Source organism: Rhagoletis zephyria, unplaced genomic scaffold (genome assembly GCF_001687245.7).
Source record: "Rhagoletis zephyria isolate East Lansing unplaced genomic scaffold, Rhagoletis_zephyria_1.1 Rzeph_scaffold_00666, whole genome shotgun sequence".
Lineage (NCBI taxonomy): Eukaryota > Metazoa > Arthropoda > Insecta > Diptera > Tephritidae > Rhagoletis > Rhagoletis zephyria.
Window position 1 is genome coordinate 47,678 of NW_016157750.1, and position 12,587 is coordinate 60,264.

The window sequence follows — 12,587 nt, forward strand, 5'->3', positions numbered from 1 at the left end:
TCTTTCCGCGTAGTCGAGGACAAGGGATTTAGAGATTTTGTACAAAAGCTAGCAAATGAGCTGAATCACTCAGCTGAAAATATTTCAGAATCATTGCGGCAGTGCATGCTTAAATGGAACATATCTCAGAAAGTTATCTGTGTGGTAACAGACAACGCTGCGTCAATGATAAAGGCTTGTGAATTAATTCAGAAGAAACATCATTCCTGTTTTGCTCATTCTATCAATCTTGTTGTACAAGATGCTTTGTCAACTGAAAAGGTTGAAACGTTGCTAACAAAGTGTAAACGTATTGTTGCATATTTTAAAAGTAGCACTATTGCATATGCAAAATTAAGGAAAGAACAGGGCGAGGATTGTCAATACGGGCTTATACAAGAAGTGCCAACAAGGTGGAATAGTGCCTTTGCTATGGTTCAGCGAATTCTCCTTATTAAAGAAGCCATCTCTGCAGTGCTTTTAAGCACACCCAAAGCACCTACGGTTCTAACAGCAGATGAAATATTGCAACTAGAAGACCTTTGTTTATTATTGGAACCATTTAACAAAAATACAAGCATCGTTTCAGCGAATCAGTATGTAACAATTTCGCATGTAATTCCCATAGTATGTGGCTTATATTCAACTATGCTGAAACTGGAATCGAAATTGCAAACTACAGAGGGTTATGAAACGTGCGCATATTTAGCTGAAAAAATTAAACAGAGGCCGTTTATTTACGAATCTAGGAGTACTCCGAGATTGGCTACCCTGTTAGACCCGCGCTTTAAAAAACCTGGTTTTCGATCTCCTCAAAATGCAACACAAGCATCCATTTTGTTGGAAAATGAACTAGCCGGAATCAACAGAACTATTTCTTCAACATCAACTGACAAGAATGATGAACCGTCAAAACCTGAAGATTTGGAAATCCCCGAAATTTATGAGTTCATGAAAGAAAAACTGTCATCCAGAATTAAATCTAACCGCGCCGATGCCATCATCGCTTTGCGAGAATACGCAGAAAAACCAAACGAGCCGCTGAACACTGACCCATTGGAATATTGGAAAGTTAGTATTTCTAATAACACACCGTTAATATTATTAATATTTTTTCGAATTCAGACTAGATCGAACGACATGAAGCAGCTGCAAGTCCTGGCATCAAAATATTTATATATTCCAGCTACATCCACAAAATCGGAGAGAATGTTCAGCAAAGCGGGGGAAATAGTTTCAGATAGGCGATCCAGACTCAAAGCAAAAAATGTGAATATGCTGCTGTTCATCAGCAAAAATTATGAACTAATGAATTGATAAATTTCTTCAAGAATTTCTATAAGAAAATATGATCTCTTATACGGTGTTTAAATGAGGCGATTCTACAGGCAACTTTTAGTTGAAAGCAACAATCGCCTGGTATGAACGGCCTTTCAACTAATCGCTTCCAATGAAGTTGGGGGGCAGCCAACTTTTGGTTCAACTAATCGCCCCTAAACTTGCCTGGAAAATCGTCTAATGTGAACACCTTTTTAGGCCCGTTAACTTATCTCATTTTGTTTAGCAATGTATTGTATTTTGTTAACCTTGTTTAAAAACTTAAACATACAAAATAGTTGAAAATGAGACAAGCTAACAGTCTCAGCAACCCATTTGGGGAAAACCACGAAAACGCAAACGACGAATATGATTTCGTCCTTAATTTTTTTGTTCCTAAAATATAATATTCTTAAAGTCTGTTTTTGAGTGATGTAAATTTGTAAGTTTTCTAATGCAATATACATATGTGCGTATATTTATGAATGAATTTTATTTGAAGTTAATAGTCTTCTTTAATCTGCTATATGAACGTTTTGTATATGCCCCACATCCAAACGTAAAATGTACACATGTATATGCATAGGGAAATAAAAGTTCTGCTTTTGTTTTAATAATCAAGCAGTGGAAAGTTTAAGTTCATATTTTTTAGTTTCTCTTATTTCTCAAATCTATAGAATCATTGTATTCCTCCTGTTTATTCTCCCAATCATGTTTTTTTTTTGTATTTCGATGCTGGCCCGGTTAATTTGAAACAGTTGTTAAAATTACATTGACTATCGATAGTACTATCGATAGTAGCGCTTTGCCTGAAACATGAAAACTATCGATGGTGGCACTATCGATAGTTTTACAACTCTAGAGCTCTATTCAGTGGTTTTTGAATCATTGCATTTGAAATATATGCATCAGTGCTAAGTTTCAGTTCCCCAGCGTAATTGGTTTTAGAGATATATTGGTTTTTTACGATTTAGTCTGCATAAGAAGTTTAGGGATATCCCGAGCTACATATCGAGTAAATTTTTGGTCGGAACATTTATTTTCAAGGTGCTGGCATATGTTCCAATTATGAACCAAATCGGTGCGGCCGTTTAATAGTTTAGTGAATTACATTGTACAGAGAACTGTATGAAATTGTAAAGCGTGACGTCTCAGATTTCTTAATTTTTTCGCAGCAACAACAAAAAGTTTTGATTTTTTTCAGCGAAAAACCTTCCCCACAGAAGTTCCAAAAAAATGCGATTGATTATGTTTGAACACACTTAATTGAATGTCAATAAAATAAAGTTTGTGGTTAATGTGCGAAACTTTGAGAACAGTCCGTTGCTAACTCTAAATATAAACAACGACGCACTGGAAAAAGTTAATACATTCAAATACGGAATAATGATCGACGATAAACTAAAACAAAAAATGGATTCTAGATTTTCAACTAGAGCTCTAGCAATATATGCATCGGTGAAAACTTCATTTAATTTCATACATTAGTTTTTCCGTGATGCGCTTACAAACATACAGACAGACAGACCAAAATTATAAAAATTTTATATTTGGCTTATGTTGATCTAATAGACCCCCTATTAATTTTTCTTTAAAATTATGTACAGACATCGGCCTGTTACAATTTTATTATTCTCAAATACTTTCGTTTGATACCCATATGGCAACATTTAGCTTATCTTATCAATTTACCTGAATACAATTTTTCAAATAGGTGGCAACCCGCTTCAAAAATATTTTCGGAATTAAGCTCTTTAAACCTCTTTAGTTTATTATCTGTATTGTAATATTTAATTTATTTTACCAATTTAAATGAATAAAAGTTTTCAAACATGTGGCAGATCCCCTAAAAATATTTTCGGCATTAAAATTTGCGAGCCTCTTTAGTTTGATGCCAATATTGCAGTATTTAATTTATGATATCTCTTTAAGTAAATAAAAGTTTTCAAACAGGTGGCAACAGTGTTGCCATGTTTTGAATTTGGAAAAGCACTAAAACCCAAAATAAAACGCGTTTTTTCTCGAAAAAAGCACCAAATTTTTTATTGGAGGATTCAATGGACCTTGTATGCATACACAATTTTATTGTAGGTATGTCGATTCAAATTAATAAAAATTAATGTTTCTTCCTCGGCGGTCGAAGGTTCGTTATTCATTTTACTGTTAGGAGATGGTGGTGCTTGTACAAAATATAACAAATTCAGCCCGAATTAAAGGTCTAAAGATCTATTCCTGGTCCCAGCAACATGGACGTTTTTACAGGCAATGGCAAATTACCGTATGTAATTCTGGCATGATTTAAAGTTCTGCCACATATTTTTTTGACAAACATAGGCCCTTATGATTGTCATTACGCCATGATTTTGCTTCCATTTTTGTAAAGTTCCTTACGAAACTTTCCATTGCTCTAAATTTAACTTCCATTTTTGTTTCAGATTTACAGTTTTGGTATCTTCAAACTAAAAAAAAGCACCAAAAAACGCACCAAGCACCAAACTCAAAAATTTTCGCGTTTTAAATTAATAAAAGCACTAAGTTGGCAACAGTGGGTGGAAACTTTCAACAAAAATATTTTCAGCTGTAAGCCCTTGCAAACCTTTTTCTTTTGACAGCCATATTGCAATATTTACTTTATCGTATCAATTTACTTGAACTGACATTTTTAAACAGGTGGCAGCTCTCTAATTTTTTTCTTTTATATTGTAAGTTAGACGTCTTGCGATACATCGGTGGAAACTGAATTTGATCCCATGCTTTAGTTTTCGAGTGATGCGCGTACAAATATACAGACAGACAGGCAGACAATAATTCTAAAAATTGTTTATTTGGCTTCTGTAGTTCTAATAAAGACCCCCATTTTAATTTTTTTTTTAATATCTATAATGTACAGACATCATCTGTTACAATCTTATTATAAGTACAAATATAGATTTCATTTATTTTATCAATTTAATTCAATAAAATTTTTCAAAATGGTGGTAACCCTCCTCAAAAATCTCATCGACAGTAAAATTTTCTAACCCTCTTCAGTTTGATACCCATATTGCAATATTCATTTATCTTAAAAATTAATTTTAATTAAAATTTTCAAACAGAGGGCAACCCTCAAAAAATATTTAAGTCTGTAAGCTTTCTTAAACTTTCTTTTGACGCCCATATTGCAATATTCACTTTTTCTTATCAATTCACTTAACCCGAATTTTCAAACAGGTGGCAACTTTCAAATTTTGTCTTTCTATATTTTAAGTTAGACCTCTGGCAATACATAAGTTAACCCCTTGTCGTCCGACGGTACTCTTTAGTACCATCGTTATTTTTGCTCTTTTAAACAGAATGGGTGAAGTTTGTCTACCATGCAGACCAACGGTACTCCAGAGTACAAAATAAGAAGCATATTTAACGGCACTTTTTGTCACATATTTTCTATTTTTNAATAACAAGCATATTTAACGGCACTTTTTGTCACATATTTTCTATTTTTTTTGCATGCTCATTTCAAGTTGGAATTTTCTATAGTGTAGTCGCGAGTTAATACTGGCGTCTTTTTTTCATTATTTCTAGCAAAGTTTTTAATATTTTTCTACAAAATAAAAATAAAATATAAGCTTGGTGATTTATTTATCTATAACTGACGAAAAAACTATCTACCTCTTGTTTGTTTGTCAGTGATAACTGATTTTCCATTGGAGACTTGTAAGTACCGTTGGGCTCTTCTGGCCCTTGTAGTATTTTCAAATATAATATGTATATGTATATAAGCAATTATATATAGTTTTTAGTTAATCATGTCTGGAGTTTACGGCAGATCTTTGAGAGAAAATGAAATTGCTGCAATTTTGGAAGAAATTCTACTCGACAATGGCCAAAACACTGATATTGAGAGTGAGGATGAAGATGAACAAGTGATCCTTTCAAAAGACAATGAGGATGACATTTTTAATGAGATTCTAAATCAAATCCAGGCAGAACAAACTGCTGAGGCAAATATATTACTGGAAGATCCCCAAAACGGAGTTCTTGAAGAACCATTGCGAAAATGGAGAAAAGTTGAGAAAATAACAAGGGGTCATAATTTGACTCACCAGAGGGAGCAGTAGTTGGTTATTTTGAAGATATAGACACTCCAACAAAATTTTTCTTGTCATTCATTGAAACTATTGTTGAGGGAATCATATTTCACCCGCAGTTCCAAAGCAAATCGGAAAGGACTTCCATCAAACATGAAACCAGACAAGAAAATGAAAAGAGGCGAGTTTGATTCACGAACAACAATGAACGGTGTAATTGTTTTTAAATGGATAGATAACAAACCAATATTATTGGCATCTAATTTTCATGGCACTGAGCAAACTGCAGTTCAGAGAAGAGATCGGAAAGGGAAAGAAATACAGGTTCAATGTCCAACTGCAATTAAAGATTACAACTCTCATGTGTGGAGTAGACCATGCTGATCAGTTAAGAAGTGCCTACGGGATAGACAGACGATCTAAAAAATGGTGGCATACATTGTTTTGGGGGCTTCTAGAAATAACGTTCATTAATTCTTACATCGTGTACTGTCAAACTCACGACAAAATTACTTTGCTAGAATACAGACGGACCGTGGCCCAAGGCTTAATGACTCAAAAAAATGTTGTTGCCAATAAACGAAGTTTGAGTCTTCCCGTAGCACCATCAAGCANCCGCTTAATCGATTTCTCTTTTCATTCTGATCATTTATGTATACATTTGTCTATATCTATCTCGATTCGTTTTGCCTGTTACAAACAACCGTTATGTGAACAAAGTTATAATACCCTTGTGCACAAGTGCGCTCGGGTATAAAAATAATGTTTTTCTGGGCTTGGGCAACAAGGGGTTAAAACCGCATTCAATTCCATGCATTAGTTTTCGAGTGATGCGCCTGCAAACATAGAGACAGAAAGACAGACAGAAAGACAGACAGAGAGACAGACAGACAGAGAGACAGACAGACAGATAGACAGACAGACAGAAAATCAGACAGACAGACAAAAATTCTAAAAATGGTTGATTTGGCTTCTGTCGCCCTTATAAAGACCCCCCAAATTAATTTTTCTTTAATATCTACAATGTACTGACATCGGTCTGTTACAATTTTATTATATGTATAGATGTGTTTTAACATCTGTCAAATTTCTGTTTTAATTTTGCCCTTTTTCTCATGTGGGCAACTTGCTGTCTTAACACATCACTTTCCAAATGGCATTAAGCCAATCACATCGATCTGTACCCAATGTAGATGGCGCGGTAAAGTGAAAACTGAGTTGGCAAACTACGAAATGACAGCTGATAATAAGACAGCGATGGAAAGAAATCCGGCAAGACAGATATGGTTTAACGGTGGAAATTTGCGGTCTCCACCTGGCATTTCTGTCTTAACACAGTTTTTTTAACAGAATTTGTAGGTGGAGAAGCGGGGTTAAGAAATAAAAGAGGGTTTCCACCTATTTGAAAATTCTAACTCAGTTAAATTGATAAAATAAATAAAATATTGCCATGTGGTTGTCAAATTAAGAGTTTTAAGAAGGCTTACAGTCGAAAATATGTGTGATGAGGATTGCCACCTATTTGAAAATTTTAACCCAGTTAAACTGAATAAACAAATGAAATATTGCAATGTGGGTTTCAAACTAAAGAATTTTTAAAAGACCTACAGTCGAAAATATATTTGAGGAGGGTTGCCACCTATTTGAAAATTGAACTCAATTAAATTGGCAAAAGGAATGAAATGTTACAATATCTGTACCAAACTAAAGGCATTTGAGAAATCTTGATTCAGAAATATTTTCAATAGGATTATGCCCTATCTAAAAGTAAAGACTGCAAATATTGGAACTAAATTAAATATTACATAATTGGTTCCAAACGAAAAGTCTTAAGGAAAGCTTTACTAAATATTTGTTTATGTTTCCACTTATCCAAAAGCCGAACAGTTTAAATGAAGAAAGAATTTACAAAATCTTATCAAACGAAGTGATCATATTATCAACGAAGAGTTGGTATCTATACAAATTTCGCAATGAAAAAAATTATAAAAAATACTGATACAAATGAAAAAATATTAAAAACCATACCTAACGAAAATATAAAAATATCCCATGAAAGCTGTTTAAAAAATTCTTAATGAAAACTTAAAATTCTTGTCAACTTTCGCTAACATTATAAAAAGTTAACTTTTAATCATAAACAATTTCACTTGGGGTCGCCACAGCCTACTACGCACTATATTGCGAGTAAAGAGAATGTGCCTGCTTTAGCGTTGAGTTTTTCCGACTTTCAAAAGAATCTACCTTAGTGAAATATACATCTACCAACAATACCCACATTTTCCAGAATTTTTTTTGATAAATTAGATGAGCTGCTTCGGGTTTTTAGCAAAATTTTTCCAAAAATCAGCGAGAGCAATTTGAATAACGTTGGATAATATTATGAAGATAATATAATAAGAGCTACAAAACTGAACGATTCACGAAGAATTTTTTACAAGGGCGTATAATTTCTGGCGTATGCCAATGACATCGACATCATCGATAACAAAAACCTCGAAGTCTGTCCTGTCTTTGCCAAGTTGGATAACGAAGCAAAGCTATTGAGTTTGGTGATCAACGAGGACAAGAGGAAGTATCTCCTTTCATCAAACAAACTGTCAGCACATTCGCCCCTTGGCACCCACTTCACCGTTGACAGTTACAACTTCGAGAAAATAGGGAATTTCGTTTACTTGGGAACCAGCATTAACACCGATAATAATGTCAGCATGGAAATCCAACGCAGAATCACTCTTGCCAAAAAGTGCTACTTTGGAATGAGTTGGTAATTCGGGAGTAAAATTCTCTCTCGACATACAAAAACCACACTCTATAAGTCACTCATCATGCCCATGCTAGTATATGGCGCAGAAGCATGGACAATGACAACATCCGATGAGGCGGCTCTTGGAGTAATCGAGAGAAAGATCTTACGGAAGATTTACAGGCCCTTACGCGTTGGCGACGATGAGTATCGCAGACAATGGAACGATGATCTATTTAAGCTTTACAGCGGCTCCGCTGGCTTCGCCATGTCGTTCGAATGGGAACCGCGTTCCAGGTCTAACTACAACTCGCAATCCGCTGGTGGTAGTAGAGGAAGAGGGAGGTGCCCACTGCAATGGAAAGACCAAGTGGTGAAGGACTTGGCTTCACGTGCTAAATCGCTTTTATGCGGCTACAGCGCCGAATAAGAAGACGCAAATGATAAATGACCTTCTTCTTGGATGCGCCAGGAGGAACAAGGAGAACATTCCGTATGAGATTGTGGCAACGGTTCGATGAAAAAATTACATAGCCGTAGCTCTCGGTTCGTCTTGAACATCTACGACAGTGGAAACACATCTTAGCTCTTATGCTTCCATTGAACACACAAATCATCGAAACTACCACTTGCAATATTTCCAGAACATCCGGTATGGGAAAATAACTTATTACAAAAATGTAAACTCATTGTTTGGGATGAGTTGGCTCAGTCAACGAGCTATTCTTGCCGCGAAGAATAAGGATGTCTATCAACTCAAGAACGTTTTTCAATCCAGTATTCGAAGTGAGGAAATGACATATACGTCGATAAACACCGTTGTGGAAACAAATGAAGCAGTTAATTATTAAACGGAATTTTTGAACTTGATTGATCTTCCAGGGATTACCCAACATACTGAAATTGAAAATAGGTGTGGCAGTTATCACGGAATATTAATCAGCCAAAACTCTGCAACGGCAAGCGACTCGCAGTTATGAAATTGATGAACAACGTAGTGAAAAAGAAGATTTTAACGTGGCCTTTCAAAGGTGAAGAATTCCGATGATTCCGACCGATACACCATTTCAATTTAAAACATGGCAAATCCCATTCGATTGGCATTCGGAATCGCAATCAGTAATGCTCAAGGTCAACCTTTGGAAAAGTATGGTTTGGATTTAGATGCCGATTGCTTCTTACATGGACAAATCTATGTTGCGTGTCGGCAAACCAGATAGCTTTGATATCTACGTAGAGAAAGGAAAAAAGAAAAATATTGTGTACCTACACAGAAGTATTGCAATATCAAACTTATATGAAACGTATGCTTTGTTTCGTTAATCATTTATCATCCATGTAAATGTAACAGGAATATGCCCTAGCAAAGCGTGGCAGGGTACAGCTAGTTCTTTATAAAAATTCAACAGATAGAAGCTGCGAATAAGAGCAACTTCCATAAGAGGGAGAATAAATAATTTCATTAATGATAATGTATTGCAATTGACAGCAATTACATGGCCTGGAGGTATATATCAGAAATCCATTTGATATTGTCTGTCTTAAGAACATATTCATATGTACGGGTATCAAAGTAAATATTTCAGCATTTAAATGAGGTAAAGAGAAATATATTTCAGAGGCCTCCACACTGCTTTATCGATGCCAGAGAAGGCATGCGCAAATGCAGTTGTGCTGCACTTAACAATATGTAAGAGTTAACCACGATGAAATCAGAAGGCTATCAGCAACAATGCTCGACTGCTTCGTGCTCGTTAGTAGCTGCATTGGCTTTAACGTTGCTAGACCGTCTTCACTTGTGAATATCTTGAGCTTTATTGGTTTTTTGCCACAAAATTACATAGACATCTTACGAGTAAATATGGTTGAAAAGAATTAAACTTGGAACGAAGTTTTATGGCATTGCTCAATTTCATTTATATTTGGTACTATTTACAGTGAAACCCGCTTAAGTACCCCCCCGCTTAAGTACCTAACCCGCTTAAGTATTCAACATTTTTGGACACTGTGGATTTTTTAATATAATCAGAAGAAAATCCCTCTCTTAAGTACCTTCCCGCTTATTTACCCAACCCGCCTAAGTACCTCAATTTTTCGTGCCAAATTTACAATTTTACTTATAATTTTCCCCTTTTAAGTGCTCTTTTAAAATTCCTTAAAATATTTACGTATTTTCAAATTCGGTAAAAAAAAATTTTAAAAAATCAACGATAACTTTTGGCCACTTGAAACTTGCACATTATTGCACTAAAATTTTATGGACTACAAAACTGTATACTCAAAAACCACTTCTAAGAAAAAAGGTTGAAATTATGATGAATTTTTTTTTAAGTGTTCTACAAAATCTTAAGCTTAGCTTTATATGGTATATGTTAGGGAAAGAACTGCATTTTAATTGATTGAAAAACCTTACAAATTAATAAATAAACATAAGCTGCAAACAATGTCATTTTGAATTTGGTACAAAATAATATGTCCAACCTTAACTTTTTAAACAATTTAATTCTTATATGTATGTATGTAAGTTAACAAGAAGATGTTACTACATCAGTAATTATGTTCGCTTAAGTACCCGTATCGAGGTACTTAAGCGGGTTCTTTTAAGTACCCAACCCGCCTAAGTACCTCAAAAAGCTGACATTATTCGTGAGGTACTTAAGCGGGTTTTACTGTATCTACTAAAGAATTTCGTATTATTTCTTTGTTTTTTTTTACGAAATTTTTGTAAAATGCACAAAAATAATTCGTATATTTAACCAAATTATTTTCGTAAAACCTGCGGTTGTTGCTTTAATTCGCCACAATGTAAAAAAAAAAACATAGTACGAGTTATAACACAACACTCTTATTATATTTTTATCATAAATGTTAAGCTTTTTTGTTTAATAAAATGTTTTGCAGTAACGCTTATCATTAATGCTCAAAATATAATGAAAGTGTGGTGTTATCATTTGAGCTATGGTTTTTATAGTCTACTAGCAGAGCACCCGACGTCGTTCGGGTAAACAGTAATTCAGCATACAATTTCTTTCTGTTTAAATTAAGGCATCCTTATGAGCCATACTTTAAGCTTTATCGTGCTTTAGCTAATATATGCTGATCATCACTTTCTGTACTACAAATCTTGTTCCATTATTAATAGCTGCGTTCCCTAACTCGCAAGAAGTTGCAAGAATTTACCGGAATTTACCAGAAAGCGTTCCCATACTCGGTTCTCTCGCTCTCACCCGCTTCGCTGAGTGTATGACATTTCTACGTGCTACATTAGATGTAATTTATTTTAATTAAACACAACATACTTAAAATATGCGAAAATCAGGCGGTTTAAATTTTTTTAATATCTCCAAAATATTTTCATACTAAAAATATCTTAAACCTCTCTCTTGTGATACTTTTTCATACTTATGTATATGTAGTTAAGAAATGAAGCCATTTCAAATTCATTTCGATTGATACCCATATTACAATAATTCATTGAAATGGTTGAAAATTTTGAATTTTACTTTTTATACCGTTAATTCCTATAACCCAAGTTGAATTTAAATTTTCAAACATGTGGAGATCCTGCTATTCATATGTTGCTTAGAAATAAAGCCTTTTCAAGACTCTTACGATTAAAACATAGATTGCAATAACTCATTAAACTTATAATGTAATTGTATTTGAATCTAGATTTATAACGGGTGGAAACCCTCTTCAAAGACCTTGGAAAACTCCACATATTTAAGCTGAACATCTCTAATTTAAACTCAAGTTTTAAAACAGGTGACAACCCTTTTCAAATTATTTTCATACTAAAACCCTATTAAATCCCGCTTGTCTGACGTCCATTTTGTGATACATATTCCAATTATCAAATTCCTTTAATTCCTGAAGAATTTGATTTTTCAAACAGATGGCAGCCCTCCAACATATAGTTTAGAACTAAAACCCTTATCAAAAACCTTTTGATTGATACCCATATTGTTGTAATTCATTTAAATTAAATGAATTTAGTTTTTAAACGGGTGGCAACGCTTGTAAAATACCTCAGTAATATGTTTAAGATTCTTCAACAGCATCCAAGGATCTCATCTATGAGCGCTTGGAGCGCACGTACGAACGCTGCCCCCGTCATGATATCCAAATCGTGCTTGGCGACTTCAATGCCAGGGTGGGCATGGAAGGGATCTTTGGAACCACCGTCGGAAAATTCAGCCTCCACGACGAAACGTCCGACAACGGATTGAGGCTGATCGACTTCGCCGGGGCCCGAAACATGGTAGTATGCAGTACTAGGTTCAAGCATAAAAAGATCCATCAAGCTACCTGGCTGTCTCCGGATCGAAAAACGAGAAACCAAATCGATCATGTTGTGATAGACGGAAGGCACGCTTCCAGTGTTTTAGACGTACGCACACTCCGAGGCCCAAACATCGACTCGGACCACTATCTTGTTGCAGCCAAGATACGCACCCGCCTCTGTGCAGCAAAAAATG

General features: G+C 34.9%; 1 protein-coding gene and 1 long non-coding RNA gene across 2 annotated transcripts in view; one reads left to right on the top strand and one right to left on the bottom strand.

Moving 5' to 3' along the window:
- Positions 1 to 304: 304 nt before the first annotated feature.
- LOC108360955 (zinc finger BED domain-containing protein 4-like) lies at positions 305 to 1,418 on the top strand. The gene is made up of 2 exons (XM_017613452.1): positions 305 to 1,050; positions 1,105 to 1,418. Exons 1-2 carry the CDS (start codon positions 412 to 414, stop codon positions 1,294 to 1,296), a joined length of 831 nt encoding a protein of 276 aa, XP_017468941.1. The 5' UTR covers positions 305 to 411; the 3' UTR covers positions 1,297 to 1,418.
- A 2,470-nt stretch (positions 1,419 to 3,888) lies between these two features.
- Positions 3,889 to 12,587, bottom strand: part of LOC108360956 (uncharacterized) — a 13,208-nt gene continuing 4,509 nt past the window's right edge. The window contains exon 3 of the long non-coding RNA XR_001847206.1: positions 3,889 to 3,898. This is a non-coding gene — a long non-coding RNA (uncharacterized LOC108360956). The remainder of the gene's footprint in view (positions 3,899 to 12,587) is intronic.